The sequence below is a fragment of the Melozone crissalis genome, unplaced genomic scaffold (genome assembly GCF_028551555.1).
Source record: "Melozone crissalis strain CALT ecotype California unplaced genomic scaffold, PUWL_Pcris_2 ptg000017l_1, whole genome shotgun sequence".
Lineage (NCBI taxonomy): Eukaryota > Metazoa > Chordata > Aves > Passeriformes > Passerellidae > Melozone > Melozone crissalis.
The window spans coordinates 14,256,192-14,281,371 of NW_026535795.1; the positions used below are offsets into that span (position 1 = coordinate 14,256,192).

At 52.6% G+C, this 25,180-nt stretch overlaps 1 protein-coding gene across 1 annotated transcript in view; it reads right to left on the reverse strand.

Annotated features, from left to right (window-relative positions):
• Positions 1-8,210: 8,210 nt before the first annotated feature.
• Positions 8,211-25,180, reverse strand: part of LOC128936176 (centrosome-associated protein CEP250-like) — a 45,739-nt gene continuing 28,769 nt past the window's right edge. Inside the window, exons 17-27 of the mRNA XM_054274926.1 lie at positions 15,868-15,915; positions 15,488-15,720; positions 14,879-15,032; positions 14,139-14,329; positions 12,647-12,774; positions 12,300-12,469; positions 11,311-11,490; positions 10,998-11,012; positions 10,567-10,701; positions 10,147-10,290; positions 8,211-9,137 (exon numbers count right to left, since the gene is read on the reverse strand). Coding sequence (XP_054130901.1) covers positions 8,853-9,137; positions 10,147-10,290; positions 10,567-10,701; positions 10,998-11,012; positions 11,311-11,490; positions 12,300-12,469; positions 12,647-12,774; positions 14,139-14,329; positions 14,879-15,032; positions 15,488-15,720; positions 15,868-15,915 — 1,683 coding nt within the window. The 3' untranslated portion in view covers positions 8,211-8,852. The remainder of the gene's footprint in view (positions 9,138-10,146; positions 10,291-10,566; positions 10,702-10,997; positions 11,013-11,310; positions 11,491-12,299; positions 12,470-12,646; positions 12,775-14,138; positions 14,330-14,878; positions 15,033-15,487; positions 15,721-15,867; positions 15,916-25,180) is intronic.

The following is a 25,180-nucleotide window of genomic DNA, read 5'->3' on the forward strand; positions in this document are numbered from 1 at the left end:
GTGAGCTTCCTCCAGCTCAGCTTGCAGATTTGCCTTCATGGTCTGGCAACAAAATGCAGAGCAACTTCCTGGGACCTGCCCTCAGGCTCAGCTTTTTCCACTTGCTGCCTCAAAATCCCATTCCCTCGGCTGCTTCTTTTGGCTTCTCTACCCAGCTCTGCTTCCAGTGCAAGCCTTCCTTCCTGGGGCTGAGCTCTGGAGCTTACCAGGCTCTGTGCTCCCAGGGCCTGAAGCAGCCCTTGCTTCCTCAGTCCCAGGAGCTGCCTTTTGTGCCCTTGTCACTGCCCTGCCCTCTGTTGCCTGCCTACTCACACTTACCTGCCCCTTCTCTTGCTGCTCTGTCACCTCCTGCCTGAGCTGCTGGACCTGCTGGCGGGCTCGGCTGAGCTCTCCCTGAGTTTGGAGCAGTGCCTCTGATAAAGCACTCTTCTCCTTCTGCTCTTCCAGCAGGACCTGCACAGGAGGAAAGAGCAGAGGGCTTCACACTCCTCCTGCAACATCCCCGTGGCAAGGGGCAAAGACTGATGGGCTCACGTGCTCTCAGAGCACTTGGCTGCTGCTGCCCTGGGCCACTGCCTGCCCTGGAGGAGACACAGCTTCCCAGGAAGTGACTTAAAACACAGCCCAGAAGACATCTCTGCATTGCTGTTCAGAAATACTCCAGGCAAGCCTTTAAAGAGATTGTTCTCTTGTCAGCATTCTTGCTGCACCCTCTGCAAGCCCACAAAAGAAAAGTCCTACAAACTCACCTTGGCCATGAACATCTACCAGTACACACCAAAAGGGCAGCAGAAGGAGAACAGTGAAGATACCCTGAGGTACATCTTGGAACAACAGAGCACAAGAGCAGCACAAAACTGTCAGCTGACAGCTGATGTTTCTGCCTGGCTTCCTATGAGAGGGCTCATTCCTGGTGCCAAAGACAGCCCCGTTCAGCTTTCACCTCCCCTAATTCAGTGCAGAAGACACGGAGGGCATGCTCCACACAGCCCCATATCCTGCCATCTCCCACAGCTCCAGCCTTGCAAAAAATCACACCAGTTCTCTCTCCTTTCACAATCATTACCTCTTGCTTGGCATTTTCAAATCTCCTTATTTGTTCTTGTTGCACCAGCAGGGTGGCAACTTTCTGCCTCATCTCAGACAGCTCCTTCTTGTGCTCCTGCTCTCTCTCTGCCTTCTCTTTTTCCCATTGCTCCAGCGTCTCCTGCATCTCTGCACGGTGCCTTTCACGCTCACTTGCCTGAGGAGGGGAGGAAAAATTTACAAGATGAAGTCCCAGGCAAGCTCATGGCTGAAAGATGTGAAGCTCCATCCCTCCCACAACCCCCAACTGGAAAAGACAACAGCACTGGCTTTCTGCACACCAGAAACTGTGTCCTGTCAGGGAATTCAAAAGGAGGCTCAGCAGGTGCAGGATTCACAGACTTGTGGAATCTCTTCTGCTGGCAAAGACCTTCCCAAGCACCGAGTCCAAGCACTCAGAAGAGGAGGTGTCACCTTCCCCTCTCTGCTGCCCCAGTCACAAGGACTGAAGGACCAGGGACAAGGGGCCTGTTCCATTTGCTTCCAGCCCAAAGCTAATCCCTCTGTCCACCATGGGAGCACAGCAAGAAAGGAAACGAGTTCCCAAGCCTGCAGCCACCAGCACTGTTGGCATCTGCTCCACATTGGCATCTACTCCACGTTAGCATCTGCTCCACGTTGGCATCTGCTCCATGTTGGCATGTGCTCTGTGGCAGGTGGGACTCGGGGATGATCCTGCCCTGGGCTGCCACGCTTTGGGTGGGCACAGCCCAACCTGCTCTGGATCTCCTCTTACACCCTCCCTGAAGCCATGGCTGCATTTACTGTCCCAGCACCACCCTGGGGGCCTTCATGCTCCTCCAAGTCTCAGCTGCTGGCTCTGCTGCCCAGCCCAGCAGCGGGAGGCCTCTGGCAGAGAATTGCTGCCCTTTCACACCCTCAGCCTCTGCTTGTGCTACACCAACCCACAGGGCTGGCTGGGACAATTCACAAGCATATTGTCCCCTACCAGGTCTTGCAGGAGCTTCTTTATTTCCAGTTGCTGAGCAGTTCCCTGAAGCCTGAGGCTTTCCTGATGCTGCTGCTCTGCCTGCAGGAGCTGTTGAGCTGTGTCTTCCTGTTCCTGCCTCCTGAGAGCTCTCTCTGCTTCCAGCTCACATTGCAGGCTCTTCACTTCTCCTGCAAACATGACCAACAGCAAGAGTCACGTTCTTTACTGACTTTACTGACCTCAGGACCTTTCAGGGCCTCCAGCCCCACCACTCCTCAGAAGCTCCGTGGACAGAGACAGCTTTGCAGGGTGCTCAGCTTCTCTAGGCAGGGGAGCACCACAAACAAAGCACACGAGGTTCTCACCTTCAATCACCTCCTTGGCCTGTGTGACTGTGAGCACTTGAGCTTCCAGATTGTTCCTGGTGATCTCCAGCTGTGATATCTGCTGCTGAGCAGCACACAGCCTGGATTGCAGGCTCTCCTTTGCTGACCTACAAGTTGCAAATATGGACAGACATGAGTTGCTTGCTCCAGACACCCACAGCCGCTTATTCCAGGACGACGTGGCTCAAGATCCCCACGCCTGAGGATGGAAAATGGGTCACCTGGAAACTTGTCCTGAGAAGGCACATCTGGGCCATTTCCAGAGCAGAGCAGGGCCTCTGAGGGACTGCCCAGGCCTTCCTTATGGCCTGGCCTAGCACAGACTGCCCAGCCCAACTTGGCCACAACAGCCAAACCTTCACTTGCTGTTCCTGACCTGTGACTCTGGGTAGCTGTGCCCAAACAGGCTGGAGCAACAAGCAAAAGCCCAGCCCCTGCTCACAGCCCTTCTCTCATCAGCACTTCCAAGCTGCTCTGCAGGGGGACAGAACAGACTCTTGTCCTGGCTGACTCCTGACATTTTAATGCTCTTGGTAATGGACAGAAAGGTACATCATCTTCCAGACATCCTATATTTAACGAGGCTTCAGAACTACTTTGCAGATCCAGTAAAATCTCATGGCCATGGCAGCACTTGTAAATAACCAGAACAGTTTTTTGTCCAAATTACAACTACCTGAATGCAGAGACTGCAGTTTCAACTCTTGCAAGGTCAAGCAGTAGACTTGCTGCCTTTATTTGAGTGTTGCTGAACAAGCAGGCAGGAGCCCAAGGGACTTGTCCTTCCTTACACAGTGAGAGGGACCATGCAAAGGGACCTTGGCAGGTTTGGCAGCTGGGTGCCCATCAACAATCAGCAAGAATGCCCAGAGGCTGTTGAGAATTCCAAAGAGCTTTCCCTGCTGCTCTCTAACCAGCTCTAGGTCCTGTCCCTCACGTCTCAAGAGTGTGCCTGGAAGCAGAAATGCCTCAAGATTTTCAGCAGGAGCCTCTGGCTTCACCCTGAATGGCAGCGTGCTACTCCCAGCGTGCCAAGGTAAGAGCCTGGAATGCTGAAGATGAAGCTTCCTGGTCTGAAGATCAGGATCATGGCAAGCTACTCAGAAAGGAACGAGGGATGTTCAATGCCCAGAACGAGGAACCAAACCCAAGAGAAACTTGAGGTTTCAGTCAGCATCTGCATGGTTGAAGTACTCCTCAGTTCAGGGCTGGCTGGATTGCGTTTGACATCCCACAGGAGTGTGCTCGGTGGCACAAACAGGAGCCCAAGGCTCACGAGAGCTTTGCAGGCTTTACATGCCAGAAAAATAACCTTCACATTGTGGCCTAATTTTTTTTTTTGAGACTCTTCCATATTCTGTCCATGCAATGTAAAAACATCTGAAACGGCTCAGCTCCCTGCCTTTACCTGGTCTCTTCCAGCTGCCTGGCAAGGTCTTCTCGCAGCCCCTCGCAGGCTGCCAGTCGCCCCTCAAGGTCAGCCTTCTGGGCCAGCAGCTCCTCCTCTCGCCCCACCTGGGCCACTTCATGCCCTTGGCCAGAGGATTCCTGGCTCAGCTGCTCCAGACACCGGCTCGGTGACTCTTGCTCCTGGGAAACCTGCAAGTGGGACAAGGTACAGCTGGAGCCCTTCCTGGGGAGCCCTGTGCAGAGCCAGCCAGAGCCACCTGACAGGCAGCCAGAGGGCAAGGAGCACCTGTGCTCTGGCCTCAAAGTTTCACAGCACCTGCCCCATGCAGCTCTGATAGCCTGGCCTGCCCAAAGCCTCTGGCGCTGTTTCCTTGGAAGTGCTGTGTCAGGCCCTGCTGCCTTGCCTGGGACCAGACAGCTCCTTCCCAACAAACATCCCTACTCCAAACTCTGTGTTGTCACCCCAAACCTCTGCATCTTCCACATCTGCCAATACAATTTACTCTAAGCACCAGCAGTGCTGAACATTTTCAGCCATTGATCCAAAACTCAGCTGGCTTAAGTCCATCATTCTGCTCACCTGCTCCATTCCTTCATACACCAATTCCAGACCCCCATGTTTCCCCTTTTACAGGCACAGGAGAAGCAGCTCCCCATGCCCAGCTTTTGGCCTGGAGCTGGTTTGAACATCAAGCTTGAGAGCTGGATCGGTCATTCTGGGTGTGCCAGGAAACAATCTGGCAGTCAATGGCCTCTGGCTGGAGCCAGGCACACAGACAAGGCTGCCTGCTGAAGCCCAGGCTGCTTTACCCAAGCAGGCCTGGACTGACAGGGATAGAGACCCACCTCTTCATGGGAAACATCTCTGGAATAAGTCAGGGACACTGGAGTGGACTGAAGGTCAATGCCAGTGCCTGCCTGGATAGAAGTCTTTCCCTTCAGGATGTCTAAGTCTTTCTTCAGAGCCCCTTTGGCAAGTTCACACTTGTTCAGTGCAGCACTCAGTACTTGAGTTTTGTCCCTCAATTTCTTCAAAGCAGCAGCACCATGCTCCAAATCTTCCTGCTGTTCTTCCCTCTCCATCTCCAATTCTTGAGTATTTCTCTTATGATTTCTCATCTCAGGAGCATGCATTTCATTCTTCTTTTCCAGATCTCTCATCTGCTGCTGGTACAATTCCCGTTCATGCTGCCAAAACAGGGAGAAAAAGGGTCACTCATTCCCTCTCTCCCTTTGCTTTTCATACCAGATCTGGACTCCTGCTGCAGGGGCAGGCACAGGCTGCCCCTCTCTCTCTGCCCCTCGGGATGCTGCAGAGCTTTGCTGGGCCCCCCTTGATGCTGCATCTTTCCCAGCTCACTCAGCCCGTCCCAGCTTCCCTTCTGCCCTTCCCTGGCCTCCTGCAGCTCCACTCCAGTGCTCCTTTGGGCAGGAGCTGCCAGAACTGCAGCCAGGATTGCAAGTGCACGCTAAGCAGGATTCAGGCAGTGCCACGAGGATGTGCTCTCCATCAGGGAGGAAGGGAAGAGCAAACAGCCCCAGCCTTTCATTCCCTGCCCTTGGGCTGACAGCAGTGGTTTCCCACCTCTCCTGTGTAGAGTTTCCATGGCTCCATCCCCCAGAGCCCCACTGCCCTCTCTGGCAGCAGCAATGGCCACATCAGTCTGTCATTCTCTGCTGCCACTCAGGACGAGTTCTCCCCTTGCAGGCACACGTCCTGCTGGGGATCAGCACTTGCCTCTTTCCTCTCCTCTCTCCCCACTGGCTGCTCTCCGATGGCCAAGGCCAAACACCTTTCTATTAACAGCAAACTTGGGACTCTTCCCCCCTCCTTCCAGATCCAGATATTTAGAAATCTGAACATGGGATTGGCCACCAGGAATTCCCCAAACCATGCAATGTCAATAGGGACAGTGAGGACATTGAGAACTAAAGGTCCTAGGGCACAGAAGCCCAGCATGGAGGAAAATCAGCAGCCTCAGCATTAACTGGCTTTGCCATGACTACAACATCTTCTCCTCCTTATTCAGAAGAATGCAATTATAAAAGTTAAACTGAGAAAAGGTGCTCTTTAGAACTATGAACACAAGGTCCAAACATAGCTAGGAAATGGTTCTTTGTGGCATCTGCCAATCTCACCAGCACATCTTTCCTTTTCTTCTCCAGCTTTTCCAATTTCCTCTGCAGAGAGTGACCATGAGTCACATCCTCTTCCTTCAGGGCAATGATGTCTTTCTTCTGGGTGCTTTCTAGAGAGATTTTCTGGTGTTCTGCCTTCAGTATTGCTGCAGGAGGGAAGGGGAAGGAGGAGGGGAAAAGAAAAGTCGAGTTAAACTGATGTGCATCCTGCAGATTCAACAGCACTGCCTTCTCTACCTGCCTGTGTTTGCCAGGCTCTAAGCCCACAAAGGCTCCAAAGCTGACAGAAATGAAGGAAACTTCCCGGCACAGAAAAAGGCAGGAATGAAAGGGACAAGTTTCAGAGGAACAGGAACCTGTGTTTGCTCTTGGCCTTGTGCAGAGTGAGCAATTCAAGAGAGACAAAGGAGAGGGGATGCCTGTGCAGCCCTGCTCCAGGGAGGCCAAGAGCCTGGAGACTCTGGCAGGGCCTGGAGTTAGGGGGAATGGAGCTGAGGCATCCAGCTACAGCTCCTTAGCACAGACACGGCAACTGAGAGGCACCAGCTGTGTACGGGATCAGCCCTAGCACAACCAGATGGCAGTGCCAGCCACAGCATGTTTCTCAGGAGAATGCTTTCACTGGCACTTGGATGGAGTAATCTCCTGCTGGCTGTTTTTCTCCTCAGCCATCTCTGGGCACTTTTCGTCTGCGAGGCATCAGTGAGATCTCCGCTGATGAGAGATAGCATGGGGCAGTGGATGGTAGAGGAGAAGCTGTACCTTGCTCACTTTGCTCCAGCTGTTTCAGCAGCTCCCTATTGCGAGCCCTGAGATTGTCTCTCTGAGCCTGTCTTTTCCTCAGCTCTAGCTCCAAGGCGTTACATTGTGTGACAATGGCCTGTGCTCTTTGGTCAGAGCTCTGGAGCCTCATGCAGAGCTCAGACACATCAGTTTCCAGCTGCTTCTGTCGAGGTTCAAGGCAAGCTCCCTTCTCCTTCACTGCCTCCAGCAGGGCCCAGGCCTGGAAAATGGATGCACAGGGCCTCAGGGACACGGCTGCTCATGAGGCCACAGAGTGGGCCACAGGGAGAGCAATAAAGGAGAAATGACTTCAAGCCAAAACCAGAAGGCACAGAGGCAAGGATTGCAATGGAGACAAATGGAGAGAAAACAGGGAAAGGGAGGCAATGGGGCTGCAGCTCTGAACAGCGGCTGAACTGGCTGTGCTGGAAGTGCCCTGCCCAGCCTGCCACAGCCACCTCTGTATCCCCACATTGCTCAGAGCCTGGCACAGGCACCAACTCTGTATGGGACAACACGGCTAACAGAGGGACAAAGAAGCTCCAGAAGAGTCTGCTGCTGCTTCTCCTCCCACATTTCCTGCTGGGACCTGGGAGAGGATGGGGGAAAACTTCTGCAGCTGACACCAGATCCAGCCTCAGGCTCAGAGTGCAGCAGCAGCCCTGGGCAGAACACGGCAGCTGTGGATGCTGCTGGGAGGGGAAAGAGGTTGGGGCCTCCAAGGCAAAGGTGCTGTTGTGTGTCCCTGGAGAAGAGGATGCCACTGCACAGCTTACCTGTGTGTTGAGCCCCAGCAGTTCTCTTCTATGCTCAGAATAGAGCAGTTCTGTCTCCTGAAGGGCAGATTGACACTGAGACACCTGATTTTTCAGTGTCAGGTTCTGTTCTTCCAGTGTCCTAAGGCACACATTCTTTTCTTCAAGAGACAGAATCAGCCTGGAAGGGAAGCAAGTGACTCATTAGTAAATGATATCACATTTTAGCAACTCTTAGGACTTGCACCACCTCAGGGGGAAACTGCTCTGCCTGATGAGGTTTGTCTCAACAACTTGGCTCTTTGTTCCCCCTGCAGTCCCAGCCCAGAATGTGCCTGCTCTGCTTTTGTCCCTGAAGGAACAGTGAGTTCCTGCCTCCATGCCCTACCTTCTTTTTGAGATGGGAATGTGAATGCAAACCTAACAAAGTCTTGCAATGAAGACATTAGGGGAGAGGAACAATTTCCTTCTGACTAACCAGGCTCCAAAGCAGGGAGGTTTGGTCAGCATGGAAGAGACATTTCTTTCTCCCATCTTACACATCCAGTTAGGAAGAGCAGCACCCTAGAGCCAGGGCATCTCTGGCAAGTTCCCTAACATTTACCAGCACCCATCCTACTTTCAGCTGGAGAAACAAAGGCCAAAGTGGCAACCGAGGCTTGGAGCACAACCTCATGGAAGATGCAGAAGGCTCCAGGCAAGCAGGAGTGCCCTGCCTTTCCTTTGTCTCCTTCTTGGAGGAAGAATCCTGTGGCACTGAAGCCTGGCAGGACTTGATTGGCTGCAGGAGCCCCCCATACCTTGGTCCTGTTTCTTGCATTCTTTGCACAGTCAGAAATGCCTGTGACTGTGCAGGGTGGCAGGGACCCTGCTTGACCCCCTGCAGGCACCGGGGGACATTTGATGAGGAACGATGCAACAGAGACATTCTTGTTTCTGGGCTGCCTCCGAGGCCAATCTGGCCTAGAGCAGCAATCAGGGCCTTAAGATGGTTCTGCCCAGAAAAAGCATCAGATGCCAGGCTGATCCAGACCCCAAAGGCTTCAAGTTACAGGCCCCAAGGTGGAGCTGATGGATGGATCCAGCTCCTTACAGTGCAGCTTGGGCAGTGTCAACACACCAGCCTAACAACACAATATCCCCTAGAGGGAAAGGGCTACCCCAAAGCCTTTTTATTCAGAAAAACTCTATCTGAAGGCTTAAAAGTAAAGAAAATGAAACTCAACATCCAGACAATTAGATGTGTCTACCTGGAGATTTCAGAATCCGCCACTTAGGAAATGCTACCAGAGGCCCTGGCAGGTGCAAAGATGGCAAAGAGGGAATCCTTTCAGCACAATGCAGAGTGCCACAGGCTTTCATTTACCTGTTTTTTTCCCTCTCTAGGGCATTGACAGAAGCCTGCAATTCTGAATTTTGCTGAGCCACTTCTTCCCATTGACTCCATTCCTTCTCCAAGTTCTCCAGATGCACTTGCAGCTCCTTGTTCTGATGTTTTGCCTCCTCCAGCATGTTCTGCATCTGCTCAACCTCCAGCAACTTCTGCCTGGACTCTTCCTGGGCCTCCCTCACATCTTGCTGGGCTCTCTGCACAGTCCTTTCCTGGCACTCTCGGGAGGCTGCCAGCTGAGATGTCAACTCTGCCACCTCCAATCAAACAGAACAAGGCAGTCAGAGGCTACAGCCACAGCTACAGTCACAGTCAGCCACGGCACAGGCTGTGAGCAAAGGTAAAGGACAACTTTCCTCTCCTCCCTGTCCTGAGAGCACCAGATTCACAAAGGATATGGACAACTTGTATCAGACTCTAAGTGGCCCACCACCAAGCAGTGCACCTGAGAAAACACCTGCCAAAGCAAGGCTAGCAAGGAGAGGCCAGCAGGAATCCATGCTGCTGCTTGCTGGCCAACAGCACAGAGGACTAGCCCAGCTGTCCAGAGCAGCAGCTGACATTCAGCAGAGCACTGAGTGTCCTTCAGAGCAGCTGATATGGAGCCCCCAGAGCACGAGACAGCCCCAAGGCTCAGCCCAGCAGCTGCTGCTCTGCCATGGAAAAGCAAGAAGGCCACAGACCCCTCCCAGCATGACTGCAGTGCCACTGCTCTCTCACTCACCTGTTAGACTGTGTCTCGGACGGGCTCTTTGGGGTCCACTCTGGCTAACTATTGACCCCAGCCCACACAGTCTTACATAGACAAAAGCAAAAGATTGAGAAGCGTTCTTCTGCACGTGGTAACATTCTCTCTTTATTCCAAGGGACACTTCAGATGGACAGATGGCAGAAGAGGGCGTTCCCTGGTGACAGGGGACTTTTATGCCCGGGGTACTGAATGGGGGCAGAGGAAGAGGTCCACAGCCCATGGGATACCAGTGAGGAGTGGGGAAGGGTAACCCAAGAAGAGACCACCGGGGGGGTACTGGGGCGGTTGAAGGAGAGACCATGTGATGGGGGGAAGAACAAACATGTGATATAACATCAACTATTCAGTGCAATATGACAACCACTCAGTGCAAATACTCTAATCCCCCAGTGCAAAAACAGCAACTAAATGAACTATTTAGTGCAATACAACACCTCCCCCTTTTTCTGTTAAAATTAAAGGAAAAGCATCAGCCTATTTCTGACACAGATTATGAAGTGCAATACAACACTCACCTGCTTTTGTAGAGCCTCCCTCTGCTCAAGGAGGAGATTCATTTCCTCTTTGAGGCCTTGCAGCTCTTCCTCGTGCCTCCTCTGCGCTGCCTGGGCTTCACTGTGAGCTTCCTCCAGCTCAGCTTGCAGATTTGCCTTCATGGTCTGGCAACAAAATGCAGAGCAACTTCCTGGGACCTGCCCTCAGGCTCAGCTTTTTCCACTTGCTGCCTCAAAATCCCATTCCCTCGGCTGCTTCTTTTGGCTTCTCTACCCAGCTCCGCTTCCAGTGCAAGCCTTCCTTCCTGGGGCTGAGCTCTGGAGCTTACCAGGCTCTGTGCTCCCAGGGCCTGAAGCAGCCCTTGCTTCCTCAGTCCCAGGAGCTGCCTTTTGTGCCCTTGTCACTGCCCTGCCCTCTGTTGCCTGCCTACTCACACTTACCTGCCCCTTCTCTTGCTGCTCTGTCACCTCCTGCCTGAGCTGCTGGACCTGCTGGCGGGCTCGGCTGAGCTCTTCCCGAGTTTGCAGCAGTGCCTCTGATAAAGCACTCTTCTCCTTCTGCTCTTCCAGCAGGACCTGCACAGGAGGAAAGAGCAGAGGGCTTCACACTCCTCCTGCAACATCCCCGTGGCAAGGGGCAAAGACTGATGGGCTCACGTGCTCTCAGAGCACTTGGCTGCTGCTGCCCTGGGCCACTGCCTGCCCTGGGGGAGACACAGCTTCCCAGGAAGTGACTTAAAACACAGCCCAGAAGACATCTCTGCATTGCTGTTCAGAAATACTCCAGGCAAGCCTTTAAAGAGATTGTTCTCTTGTCAGCATTCTTGCTGCACCCTCTGCATGCCCACAAAAGAAAAGTCCTACAAACTCACCTTGGCCATGAACATCTACCAGTACACACCAAAAGGGCAGCAGAAGGAGAACAGTGAAGATACCCTGAGGTACATCTTGGAACAACAGAGCACAAGAGCAGCACAAAACTGTCAGCTGACAGCTGATGTTTCTGCCTGGCTTCCTATGAGAGGGCTCATTCCTGGTGCCAAAGACAGCCCCGTTCAGCTTTCACCTCCCCTAATTTTGTGCAGAAGACACGGAGGGCATGCTCCACACAGCCCCATATCCTGCCATCTCCCACAGCTCCAGCCTTGCAAAAAATCACACCTGTTCTCCTCTCACAATCATTACCTCTTGCTTGGCATTTTCCAATCTAGTTCGTTCCTCTTCTTGTTGCGCCAGCAGGGTGGCAACTTTCTGCCTCATCTCAGACAGCTCCTTCTTGTGCTCCTGCTCTCTCTCTGCCTTCTCTTTTTCCCATTGCTCCAGCGTCTTCTGCATCTCTGCACGTTGCCTTTCACACTCACTTGCCTGAGGAGGGGAGGAAAAATTTACAAGATGAAGTCTCAGGCAAGCTCGTGGCTGAAAGATGTGAAGCTCCATCCCTTCCAGAACCCCCAACTGGAAAAGACAACAGCACTGGCTTTCTGCACACCAGAAACTGTGTCCTGTCAGGGAATTCAAAAGGAGGCTCAGCAGGTGCAGGATTCACAGACTTGTGGAATCTCTTCTGCTGGCAAAGACCTTCCCAAGCACCGAGTCCAAGCACTCAGAAGAGGAGGTGTCACCTTCCCCTCTCTGCTGCCCCAGTCACAAGGACTGAAGGACCAGGGACAAGGGGCCTGTTCCATTTGCTTCCAGCCCAAAGCTAATCCCTCTGTCCACCATGGGAGCACAGCAAGAAAGGAAACGAGTTCCCAAGCCTGCAGCCACCAGCACTGTTGGCATCTGCTCCACGTTGGCATCTGCTCCACGTTAGCATCTGCTCCACGTTGGCATCTGCTCCACGTTGGCATCTGCTCCACGTTGGCATGTGCTCTGTGGCAGGTGGGACTCGGGGATGATCCTGCCCTGGGCTGCCACGCTTTGGGTGGGCACAGCCCAACCTGCTCTGGATCTCCTCTTACACCCTCCCTGAAGCCATGGCTGCATTTACTGTCCCAGCACCACCCTGGGGGCCTTCATGCTCCTCCAAGTCTCAGCTGCTGGCTCTGCTGCCCAGCCCAGCAGCGGGAGGCCTCTGGCAGAGAATTGCTGCCCTTTCACACCCTCAGCCTCTGCTTGTGCTACACCAACCCACAGGGCTGGCTGGGACAATTCACAAGCATATTGTCCCCTACCAGGTCTTGCAGGAGCTTCTTTATTTCCAGTTGCTGAGCAGTTCCCTGAAGCCTGAGGCTTTCCTGATGCTGCTGCTCTGCCTGCAGGAGCTGTTGAGCTGTGTCTTCCTGTTCCTGCCTCCTGAGAGCTCTCTCTGCTTCCAGCTCACATTGCAGGCCCTTCACTTCTCCTGCAAACATGACCAACAGCAAGAGTCACGCTCTTTACTGACTTTACTGACCTCAGGACCTTTCAGGGCCTCCAGCCCCACCACTCCTCAGAAGCTCCGTGGACAGAGACAGCTTTGCAGGGTGCTCAGCTTCTCTAGGCAGGGGAGCACCACAAACAAAGCACACGAGGTTCTCACCTTCAATCACCTCCTTGGCCTGTGTGACTGTGAGCACTTGAGCTTCCAGATTGTTCCTGGTGATCTCCAGCTGTGATATCTGCTGCTGAGCAGCACACAGCCTGGATTGCAGGCTCTCCTTTGCTGACCTACAAGTTGCAAATATGGACAGACATGAGTTGCTTGCTCCAGACACCCACAGCCGCTTATTCCAGGACGACGTGGCTCAAGATCCCCACGCCTGAGGATGGAAAATGGGTCACCTGGAAACTTGTCCTGAGAAGGCACATCTGGGCCATTTCCAGAGCAGAGCAGGGCCTCTGAGGGACTGCCCAGGCCTTCCTTATGGCCTGGCCTAGCACAGACTGCCCAGCTCAACTTGGCCACAACAGCCAAACCTTCACTTGCTGTTCCTGACCTGTGACTCTGGGTAGCTGTGCCCAAACAGGCTGGAGCAACAAGCAAAAGCCCAGCCCCTGCTCACAGCCCTTCTCTCATCAGCACTTCCAAGCTGCTCTGCAGGGGGACAGAACAGACTCTTGTCCTGGCTGACTCCTGACATTTTAATGCTCTTGGTAATGGACAGAAAGGTATGTCATGTTCCAGACACTCGGTATTTAATGAGGCTTCAGAACTACTTTGCAGATACAGTAAAATCTCATGGCCATGGCAGCACTTGTAAATAATCAGAACAGTTTTTGTCCAAATTACAACTACCTGAATGCAGAAAATCCAGTTTCAACCCCTGCAAGGTCAAGCAGTAGACTTGCTGCCTTTATTTGAGTGTTGCTGAACAAGCAGGCAGGAGCCCAAGGGACTTGCCCTTCCTTACACAGTGAGAGGGACCATGCAAAGGGACCTTGGCAGGTTTGGCAGCTGGGTGCCCATCAACAATCAGCAAGAATGCCCAGAGGCTGTTGAGAATTCCAAAGAGCTTTCCCTGCTGCTCTCTAACCAGCTCTAGGTCCTGTCCCTCACGTCTCAAGAGTGTGCCTGGAAGCAGAAATGCCTCAAGATTTTCAGCAGGAGCCTCTGGCTTCACCCTGAATGGCAGCGTGCTACTCCCAGCGTGCCAAGGTAAGAGCCTGGAATGCTGAAGATGAAGCTTCCTGGTCTGAAGATCAGGATCATGGCAAGCTACTCAGAAAGGAACGAGGGATGTTCAATGCCCAGAACGAGGAACCAAACCCAAGAGAAACTTGGGGTTTCAGTCAGCATCTGCATGGTTGAAGTACTCCTCAGTTCAGGGCTGGCTGGATTGCTTGATTGCTTTCGACATCCCACAGGAGTGTGCTCGGTGGCACAAACAGGAGCCCAAGGCTCATGAAAGCTTTTCTGGTGCTACATGCCAGAAAAATAACCTTCATATCTTGGTTTTTTTGGGTTTTTTTTGTTGTTTTGTTTTTTGTTTGTTTGTTTTGTTTTGTTTTGTTTTGTTTTGTTTTTGAGACTCTTCTGTATTCTGTCCATGCAATGTAAAAACATCTGAAACGGCTCAGCTCCCTGCCTTTACCTGGTCTCTTCCAGCTGCCTGGCAAGGTCTTCTCGCAGCCCCTCGCAGGCTGCCAGTCGCCCCTCAAGGTCAGCCTTCTGGGCCAGCAGCTCCTCGTCTCTGCCCACCTGGGCCACTTCATGCCCTTGGCCAGAGGATTCCTGGCTCAGCTGCTCCAGACACCGGCTCAGTGACTCTTGCTCCTGGGAAACCTGCAAGTGGGACAAGGTACAGCTGGAGCCCTTCCTGGGGAGCCCTGTGCAGAGCCAGCCAGAGCCACCTGACAGGCAGCCAGAGGGCAAGGAGCACCTGTGCTCTGGCCTCAAAGTTTCCCCAGCTCCCTTCCCTCTTTTAGAGGCTCTGTGGCTGCCCAAAGCAACACATTTTGCAGAAGCATGCAACACTTTGCTGATGAACATGCATATCCCTGGCTAAGAAATGCGTGTGCCATCTTGAGCCAGGTGTGCACAGCAGTGTGCCTGTCTTCTAGTGCCAGAAAGAGCATCTGGGCTGATCTGGCTGCCACAACTCCCACTCCCACAGGTGCTGCCTAGCAATAAGGTGTTCAGAGCCCTGCTAACATCATCCCTCTCTTGTTCCAGTACATCCCTCTCAAGCTGGAATTCCTCCAATGTCTGCCTCTTGACTTCCAGCTGCCTCTGCAAGGATGGCTCTTCTTTGAGTGCAGCCAGGTTCTTCACTGTACAAGAAGGGGCAAGACAACTTTTCAAGGGAAAACCAGTCTCATTTCTAAAACCAACCTCCATCCTGTCCTGCTGCTCTGCCTCTTCTGCCTGGACTGACGCTTCCTCCCACTGATTGATGTTCTTCTGCTGCAGACAAAAGGCTCCTGTCTCCGGGATTCCAGTGCATTGCAGCAGCATTTCCTTGGACTTCTCAAACTTTGCACAGTCACTGCAGAGACAAGGCTCAGTCAGAAGAAGCAAGAGGCCTGAAGAGTCAGCAATGCCATTTTCAGCACTCCAGGATGGAGCTGGGGGCAGTGGGCTAAGGAAGACCTTGCTCTTTCCCTCCCAAGGAAATCCTCCAGAGGCAAAGGGAAAGGAAGGCAGGATTTTGCCTTCCTTCAGCCAGAAGCAGTGGCTGGGCAGGGGCACACAAAGAACAGAATTCAGGGAAGCAGCACGACAAAAGGAAGGAGTCTTCTATTCCAACATGGCTCTGCATTTCCCAGACAGCCTGGGGAGTCACAGTAGAGCATGAAAAACCCAGACAGGCCAATGCTCGAGAGCCACACTGAGGCCCACAGATGGTGGGCAGGTGATTTCTTCACCCGGGACACCTCTGACCTCCCAGACCTGGAAGCACATTGCCTCTTGGATGCAGGAGGAGGAGGAGGAAATGCTCACCTTCTGATTTCTTCTAGCAGAGAGTCTATGATCTGGTATTGGCTTCTGATCCTCTGGGTTCTCTCCTCTACTTGATCAAACTGTTGCCACATGCGCTCACAATTCTCTGTAGCTTCCCGAGCCAATTCAAAGGGATGCTGCTCATCAGTGGATGTCAAAGTTGAGAGGATGTTTCCAGGATTGTTGGTGCAGATGATGGAATTGGCCATGCTGTCACCGTCGTCTACCAGCACCTGAAAGCCCACATCCAGCTGTTAGTCAGGTATTGTGTTCCTGTTCCAAAGTAGCACTGAGATGCCTCTTCCGATCCCACAAGATCCACTGTCCATTCATGGAGAACCAGTTTCAAAAGGCCAGCCAGCTCAGCACAGTTTACTCACCTCTGGGGCTCTGGAGGAACGTCCCTGGTGAGAAAGCCCTCGAGCTCCCTGCAAGTGCACAGGGAAGAGCACACTCAGACTGCCTGGCTGCCCCTGAGGCAGTCGCCTCTAAGCGCTTCCCAGCCTGTCCCAGAGCACAGCACTTCCAGCTGAGCTCTTCCTCCCCTCCTTGGCAATATTTTCAGCCCAGGACTTTGACAGAAGCACAAACCAACAAGCTGGAAGGTGTCTCATCACTTCTAAGAACACCAGAAGGGGAACTGCCCAGAGCCCAGTCCAACCTGGCCATGAACACCCCCAGGGATCCAGGGGCAGCCACAGCTTCTCTGGGCAAGCTGTGCCAGGGCCTCAGCACCCTCAGAGGGCAGAATTCTCTCCCAATATCCCATCCATCCTTGCCATGTCTCAGTGGGAAGCTTTGTCCTGTCCCTGCAGGCCCCTGGCTTAAGTCCCTCTCCAGCTCTCTTGCAGCCCTTTCATGCATTGGAAGGGACTCTAAGGTCACCCTGAAACCTTCTCCAGCCTGGACAACCCCAACTCTTGCATCCTTTTCCCTTGGCACAGGTGCTCCAGCCCTTGCAGCATCTTCCTGTCATCCTTGTGACCTTCTCTAAGCCACTGGGGATCATTTTGGAGATGTCAGGGAGAAACTCATTTTTGACTCTGGGAAGCACTGAGGCTGCACTGTAATTTGGGTGAGGGGAAGGCAATGAAAAGCTGCTCCCTTGTTTTTGCCCATGGCCTCCAGTGGGACAAGGACAGTGGAGGAGATGTGGCTGTGCTCTGGGATAGCCAGGAGCCCCCCATTCCCTGCCAGGCCTGTCCCCAGGGCAAGCACCACAGCTGCTGCCAGCTCTGCAACAGCCAACTGTCAATCCCTTGCTAATCCCAAAGGGAACTGTTCCCCAAGGCGCAGCCCAGGCCCTGCCAGGTCCCGGCTGGGCTTGGCACAAGGAGAGCAGCGGCTTTGTCACTCACCCTCCGGGTCTCCATCTGCCCCTCGCACAAAGATAGAGAAAATATCGGTGATCAAAGACCCTTGGTCTATGCAGGGTCTAAACCCCGATATCCAAAGGCCCTTGGCCTATGCAGGGCCTAAATCCTGATAAAAAAGGCCCTTGGTCTATGCAGGGTCTAAACCCCAGTGACCAAAGGCACTTGGCCTTTGCAGGGTCTGAACACCAATATCCAAAGGCGCTTGGCCTTTGTAGGGTGTAAACACCAATATTCAAAGGCCCTTGGCCTTTGCAAGGTGTAAACACCAATATCCAAAGGTTCTTGGCCTTTGCAGGGTCAATAGCACAAAGTGCCCTTGGCCTTTGCAAGGTCCAAGCCCCAAAGTCCATGAGCTGTTGACAGCTCCAGGGTACAAACCCCAATAGCCAGGAGCTGTTGATTGTTGCCAGGATCCAACCCCCAGCATTCCATGGCCTTTGTGACAGTTGCCAGGGTCATACCCCCAGCATTCCATGGCCTTTGTGATGGCTGCCAGGGCCCAAAGCCCAGCATTCCAGGGGCTGTTGGAGAGGCCCTGCCTGGCTCTCCCCCCATCCCAGCTCCCTGCTGGTCCTGGCACTGTCCCTGCTTCCCTTGGGTCCCCAGAGCCCTCCTGGGCAGCTGGGCAGGGACCTGGCTCAGAAGTCAGTTTGAAGGCTCAGCATTCTCAAGACCTGCAGGCTCTTTAAGGATCTGCTTCATTCCTGAGTCACAGGAATTCTTCTGTCTACCCTGACAAAGGGCATATGTATGGAAAAGCCTAAAAAATTCTTGGTGCCTACAAATATTCATGGAAAGATTTGCTTTTAGAACAGCTACATGAGGAGGAAAAATGGTGCGTCATGGGCTTTTCAAACTTCTACAGAGAAAAGCCAAGAGGTGCAATGTTTAAGGCTCACAAAATAGATTAAGAATTCTGAGACAGCCACGAGTGCATTTTTTTCTCTGCTCTCTGTTTGGCAATAAATCACTAGGTCTTGTAGGCAGAAGAAAAGTCTTGCTGCTTCCATCAAAGATTCCTCACTAAAACAGACCTTCAAGAACCAAATGGGTTTGTTTGCAGAATCTTTGGCAGGTATTTTTTGCCCTCATCTTTGACAGTGTTTATCTGTGTCCTAGGGAGGATTTTGTGCCCCTGTTTACAGAAATTGGCTTCTGAGCAAGGCACAACTCCTGCACGGAAGAGAAGAGCTGCACCTGCCTTCTGTAAGGCCTGTCTCTCCAGAGACACACGGCCCAAGGATGTCAGTGCCAAGTTAAGGTTCAGAGAGTGATGCAGCTTCAAGTCTCTGCTTCCACAAGAGCAGCTTTGGGCTCCTTGCACAGCTGCAAAGGAGCAGCACAGCTCCTGGTGAAGGTCTGACAGCTCCTGCCTGGTCCTTGCACAGCTCTCAGTGTAGTTCTGCCGCTGCTGTCGCTCTTGGGCCAGCTGTGACTGCAGCAGGGACACCTGAAAGAGGCACAAGGCCCCGCTCAGACAAGCCCACGCTGGCAGGAGCACCTGCAGCCCCACGGTACTGGCTCTCTGGGCACACACAGCCTCCAACTCCAGCCCTCACCAACACTCTGCCCTTGGGCAAGGGGAAAGGAACAGGCTCCCACACACAACAGAGCTCAGAGCATCAACAAGTCCAGTTCAAGGCTGCCAAACCCTTCCCACGTACATCCCTCAGCCACCACAGGTCTATTACAGAGACTCCCAAAGGGATTTAGGAACCCAGCCCTGATTTCCAAAGCACACATTTGGGCCACTGACCCCTTTCTACACAGGCTGAGGAGCACGAGGGCTGCTGCTCCCCTGAGCTCCTGGAGGACTCTTCTACTTGAGCTGCTGGACCACCAGCCCAGTCATGAGGGGAATGTGGTGCTTGGGTTTTTTGGTGCATTCTTGAGGCATTTGAGTACCTCAAGTCCCATTTTACACATCCCCATTGTGAAAAATGAGGTTCACTCTCCTGTAAAATTTGAAAGTTGAATAAAGAACAATAAGAGACAAATAAAGCAAATTTTTTTGTGGCCAGGTGCTTGGCATTCAGCCAAGAGCACACCTGCTCTTTCAGAGATGTCCTTTACATACTCTTTCTACTGCATTAGCCTACTGCATAGTCATAACCAATTAAGCATATTTAAACTTTTCCCCAAGCTAGTTTACATGTTCCAAGAATTGTTTAGCATGGCTCCTCCTCAGGTCCACCTTTTCAGAGCATGTGCATTTCGTGGCTGTGGTTTGAGCTCACCCTTGTTATCATCTCCTGTTTGGGCTTTGGTCCATTCTTTCTACAGATGGTCAGTGCTGATAACTGGCATGTCAGCAAGAGGGGTCTCCATCATATGTTCATTGAATGTTATCCCAACCAAGCAGGCAGTTTAACACAGGCATATTATATCACCCATTTACCTACTATGTCAAGGTTTAGTGTAGAACTGAAAAAACTCTATATTTTTATAGAAAAGTTATTCTAATACACATATAGAATCCATCTTAATATTTGCAAAAAGTCTATATTATAATATGTATTTATAACAATGCTTTTCCTGGGAGCACCCATATCTGCACCCCTCATAGCTGAACAGAGGGGTGGGGGTTTGGTTCCACAGGGGTCCGGCAGAAATTTTGGACACAATGTATTACCAATCAGTGCCCCACATGCCAATGCAAAGTGACTCTGAAAGGCAAAGACATCGTCTGAACAGGACTCAGTGACACTGGTGCTAAGTGTGGCTGTGTGACAGAGACAAGGAACGCGTGAGCCAGGGCACAAATGCTGCTCTGAGCCCTGGGGCCCAGGGAGCACTGACATCAGCAGGTGTGGCAGAGTCCCTGCCAAAGCAGAGTCCCCCCGAGCCCTGGCAGCGCTGGTGCCCATCTCCTGCCCCAGAGACCTGTGCCTCGAGAGGGCTTCTCTGCCAGAGGGCAGCCAAAGCCAACGTGCACTGGGGGCTGTGCTCCATCCTACAGGGCCTCTTGGGAGGAGCACCTGGAGCAACTGGTGGCAACACTTGGTACGTGTCAGCTGATGTTGCCCCTTCCTGGAATGATTTTTTTCAAGAAAGGGATTAGGAGTAGCACAGAAAGACCAGCAGCTGCAGAATTTCACAGGACAAAGAGACTCCACCAAAACACTGTCATGTTTCCTTGTGCTTTTCTGTCTGTCTTGCACTCGGAAAGAAAAAGAATTGGCCCAGCCTCTGCTTTTCAACTGTCCACTTACTGTGTGTCTTCCTGTGGCAGCTCCCGTGCAAACACAACTGGCTGCCTGCTGAGCACGGCAATGGACGGCCACAAACAGGGAGGTCCCCGGTGAACATCAAGGCAGATACCCGGGGAAGTGCAGAGGATAGGGATAACTCTGGGAGAAGAAGGTGTTCTGTGTGTCTGATGGTGGTGCAAGCACCATGAAGGAGCAGCCAAGACAAGTGCTGGAAGCAGCCATGTCCTGCTCTTTTCTGCTGTCAGGTGCACACAGGACAGACTTGTTGCCCACAGGTCCAGCAGACTTCATTCAGGAACGATGGAAGCCCATGCATTGGTAGGGAATGGGCTCCAGCAAGAGCAAAGCAGGATCTTCCAGCAGCCAAGCCTGAGCTCGTTAAGCGAGCCATGTGCTCAGCAGACACCAAAGTGCTTCCTTCGAGCCCTGAATGGTGGCCACAAGTGCCTGCCTTACTTCAGCACCTCCTGCTGCTTCCTTTGTTCCAAGCCAGTCCAGGATTAAGGTTCGAAGCTCATGCATGTGTTTTTAAAGCGCCTGCACGAAGGAGAGGAATGCCAGCAGCAGCGCAGCCTTGTTTCCCTCTTACAATGGCACCAGTGCTGCTGCCTGGGGATGCTGGCCTGTGGAAGGCGAGTCTGCCCTCAAGCACAGCCATTGTAGTCAGTCAGGGGCACAGGCTGCAGCAGCAGCTGCCAAGCATTGTTGTGAGGCTGGTAAACCAAGAGAAAGCCATTGTGGCCGAGCGTGCTGAAGCCTTTTGCTAAACCACGTGCAATAGTGCCCACAGCATGGCCCCTTTGGAATGGCGGCTGGTGCAGACGCCTCCTGGAGCAGTTGCCGGCGTTCGGGGTGCTGCTGTTCCTGTGCACGCTCTGGTGCTGTTTCTGTGGCGTCCAGAGCCGCTTTGGCAGCAGCGACTCAGCAGCCCTGCTCGAGGAGACATCGCCGCCCTGCCCATGGAGGCAGAAGCTCTTTGGGCCCAGAGCTCTGTGTCAGGAGGGCCTCATCCTCAGCACCATGGCCTGGGCAGCCGCGGGGGCCCGGGCTGGCCGCCAGCCCTGCTCTGCCTACTGCCCTGGCAGCACCCAGTGACCGTGCCCCGGCAGGGCCCCCTTGCCCTCCGTGTCCCCAGCCAGCCTCGTTTGGGCACATCGGGGTGTCCCCACCCTCCTGCTGAGGCCCAGCCTCCAGGGCTTCTGCCCCAGGCGTGGGAGCCTCTCTGGGGAAGCGCCAGAGCAGCCGGCTGTCAGGAACAAGGCTGACACCCAATTCCTCAGGGCTTCCCAACAGCGCAGCCCCTCAGGGGCCTCCTGTCCCCTTGGAGCCTCCTGCCACCCACTCCCTCTCACAGGGCCCTCGTGCCTTCCCAGCGCCTTGTCCCATCAGAGCCTCCGCAGCACCTTGTCCCTTCACGGCCTCCCCCAGCCCGGCCCAGGTGCCCAGTAGCGGCGCAGCCCCGAGGAGCCGCATCGAGAGGCACCTCAGAGGCCTCAGCAATGCAGCCAGCAACACACGGGCAGGAGGACACAGATGGCCCTTCCTGGCTGGGCAGGAGGGTTTGTGGCTATCTCCAGGCACCAGGCTGGCAGTGATCCCTGCAGCTCCGGCCCCTGCCCAGCAGCTCTGTGGCCAGCACAAAGGCTTCAGCAGAACCACCAAAGGCCAAGGGCCTTGTGGACATTTTCCCTTCCCCACTGCACACCTGGGCTGATCGCTTGGCATAAGGACCCGTTTTCCCCTCTTCCCCCGTGCCCTGTGGACGCTGGGCACCAAAGAGAGCTCCTGGGAGTCTGGGTATTAGAACATATTCTAACATTATATCCTAAAGAAGAATGAAATAAAAAAGGAATAAAACAATCATTAAGAAAAGAAAAATCCCCCCTGACTCATATGGCCCCAGCAGACAGAGAGCCTCTCAAATCTGCTCTCCTCAGAGCGCCAGCAGCACAGCCAGCTGTGGCCCCAGAGACAAGGCCGTTTCTTGTGGGCCCTGTGAAATTGATCTTGCACCTTCTGCAAGATGGAGCCCGGAGCTCTCTCCACATCCCAGAGGACAAAGGCTGTTTCGAGAGCCAGGCTGCTGGTGGCAGGGCTGATGTCCTCTGCCTTGTCTTCAAGGGCTGCGAGATAGAGGAACAGAGGCACGGTCAGATCCCGGATCTCTGGGGAGCCGAGGAGACCCCCGAGGCAGGGCCATGCCAGCCGGCTCTGGCCATGGCCAGGAGGGAGCCGGGAGCAAGGGGATCAGCCCGAAGCTGCTGGACACTGCTGCCCCACGTGGGCCTGAAATGGGAGTGTGTGTTCTGGCCAAGGCAGCCCTGCTGCGCACAGGTAGCAGAGCCCACGGACTCCTGTGGGCTGTCCAGGTATGGCAGGGCTTGGTGCAAGTGCTCGTCCCTTTGGCTCCTCTCCTCTGCCAGTTGGAGAGTGCTCCCGGAGGGTGCATGTTGCAGTGTGGGCTGATGGTTGGTTGTTGCAATCTTCCTAAAGTGTCCCCACAAGGAGAGCGCACCACCAAGCACGCAGCAAATACCACACTCAGGCGCAGCAGCTGGTTATCAATGATGGCAGAGGCAGGGAGTGTCATTGTATTGGTTTCCAGTGGTAGTTTATTTCACCGACACTCTGGAGGGGTCCAGGAACAAAGACAGTGAGATATAGATATCTACTGCTATAAAGGGGCAGAGACAGCAGCAACAACCAATTAAATAATGATTTTAAAGCGCTAAGATTTCAGCTCAGATTTAGAGGCAATTCACATTGAAGTTAGATACACCAGCGATAGGTTAAGGATTATAAGATGCTTAAGCTAAAGCTAACTGTTATATTATGAACTGATTTGTGGAAGAAAGTAGAGCAAGTGAACCATTGTAGGAACCATTATTGAAACCAGGACAATGCTCATCACCTGGACTCTATGTCAATCCATCATGAAGCAGAGGGGCTTGGATTGTGTCAGAGGGTCCCAGAGACCTGACGAAGGCTTTCCTGACTTAATCCCTGGGACCACTGATCCAGTTTGAGATCACCCACCCAATTCAAGAGAAAAATTGCGCAGGCATGAGGGAATAATAAACTCATTTTAATACAAAGCGGGGATAGGAGGTGCTGGGGTTATGGTTATCTATATGTATTATTTTGGGAAATAAATAGAGGCCAAAAATCCTTGTGTGGCGCAGTCACGCATTTTGGGGATGACCCCTACAGTGCCGCCTGCTGCATAATAAGCATAACACTTTCTAACTTGGATGAGTTTAGAGAGTCTTTGTCCGTGATTTTCGGTTCTAACGATTCAATTGGCGAGCCAAGTCAGGAGGAGACTCTGCTCGGCTGTGAGAGCAGCTCAGGACATGGATGTCCTCAGGATGACCCCAGGGATATTCCTGGAAAAGCAGCCTCTGCTGCCCAGACTGTTCATCCAGCAGCAGACAAGGACCCCTGACTACTAAAACTCTGGACAAAATGGTATGTTTAAAAATTTAACAGTTGTACGCAGTGGTCTGTAAGGCATGCGCCTGGTCAGGAAAGGCCATTTGGTAAGTCGTGGGAGACGTTCCGTGCACAACTTGTGCCTCTGTAGTGTGCTTGCAGACTGAAGTTGCAGTTGAAATCTGGTTGTCAGCAGAAAGATTTGTTGAACTGTTGTACAGAGCTTGGGCTTCTGTTGCTGACAGAAGAGGATTTTGCCATTTGTTTCATCGTAGAGGGCTCAGTCTGGTAGCAATTGGGGCTACCAGTCATAAGGGCAAATCTAAAGTGGTTGTGCTGTTGTGAATGTGTCCTGACAGTGAAAACAATTGTGAGAGCACTTGTTGAGACATGCTGTTAGCATGATGCAAGTGGGAGCTTGGGCCCACGGTTCCCTTTTTGGGTGACTGAAACAAAGCGAGTGGGGTGCATGATCCTTAATAAAATCCCCTCTCCACTGTGACTGTGTGTGTGTCTGTGTTTTAGTTATGGGGGACGGAATTTACGGTAACAGCCGGTGTTCACGGCAAAAGGGTGTTTATGTTTGCGGAATTTGAAAAATAGAAGTTGAGTGCTTTAGTGTAATGTATTTGGATTGTTAGATTGTGTGAAGTGTTTCCCTCGGGAATAAGAAGAGTGTGTTGATGTAGTCATGTTTGGAGCTGTGGTGTATTTTTGAGGCAACGCTGCCATCCTGTGCCAAAAGTTGTAAGTGTAGCACATGTTGAGTGTGAAGTCGTTAAACTGGTTTGTTTGAAGACTTTGCTAAGGGCTCACTTGTGGTTTTAGGTACGGGGTTTGTGTTTGTAAACATAATAGGGGTAGTTTTGATCTGAGAATCCAATCTGGACAGACAGATAGGAGGAACTCCTTTGCTTCAGTGATTTGGGCTCGACTTGTGAGAGTTTGTGAATTCAGTAAACTAGTAAACTAGTGGACAGACAGGGGAAATGAGAGAATATATTTAGAAGGTTTATATCAGATGTCTGCTGGGAGATTAGTGGCTTTGGACTGGGGGCACCCAGCTGCGGAGAATTTAGAGAGTCGAGAAGGGGAGGATGGAATAGCTTGCATATGGAGGGCCTTGACAGCTGGCCTGCAGGCAAAGCTGAGTTAGTAGAAGAAATAACAATAGATGATTTTTGAGTGTATCCACAGCAAGGAAGAAGACAACGCCGCCAGCATGGAAACCGATTAGAAAAGAAACATGAAACTTTTTGTAGCTAGACCACATGCCTAAGTAGATGTGTATACGTGCCTTATTAAATTTCTGTAAAACTTTTGCCAATGATATTGACGCTTATTGCTTTGCACCAATGAATATAATAGGTTATTGTGATGTAGTTAATGACTTAAGAGCACGTTTTGTTAAGAGTATATAAACTGGAGAACATGCAGAATAAAAAGAACTTTTTCTTTTTGGACCCTGATCACGTATGTATGTCACATCCAGCTTAACAGTGACATTTGGTGCCTACCTGGCATGATGGAACTGCCAGGCGAGGGGCAGTGAGGTCGGAGCCCAGTAAAGCTGAGAGCAGTGGGCTGCAGCTATCAGTCCAGATATGATTCTGACACCTGGAAAAGAGGTGAGCCGCTTGGAACAATGGGAAATCATTTAACAAGTGAAGAAC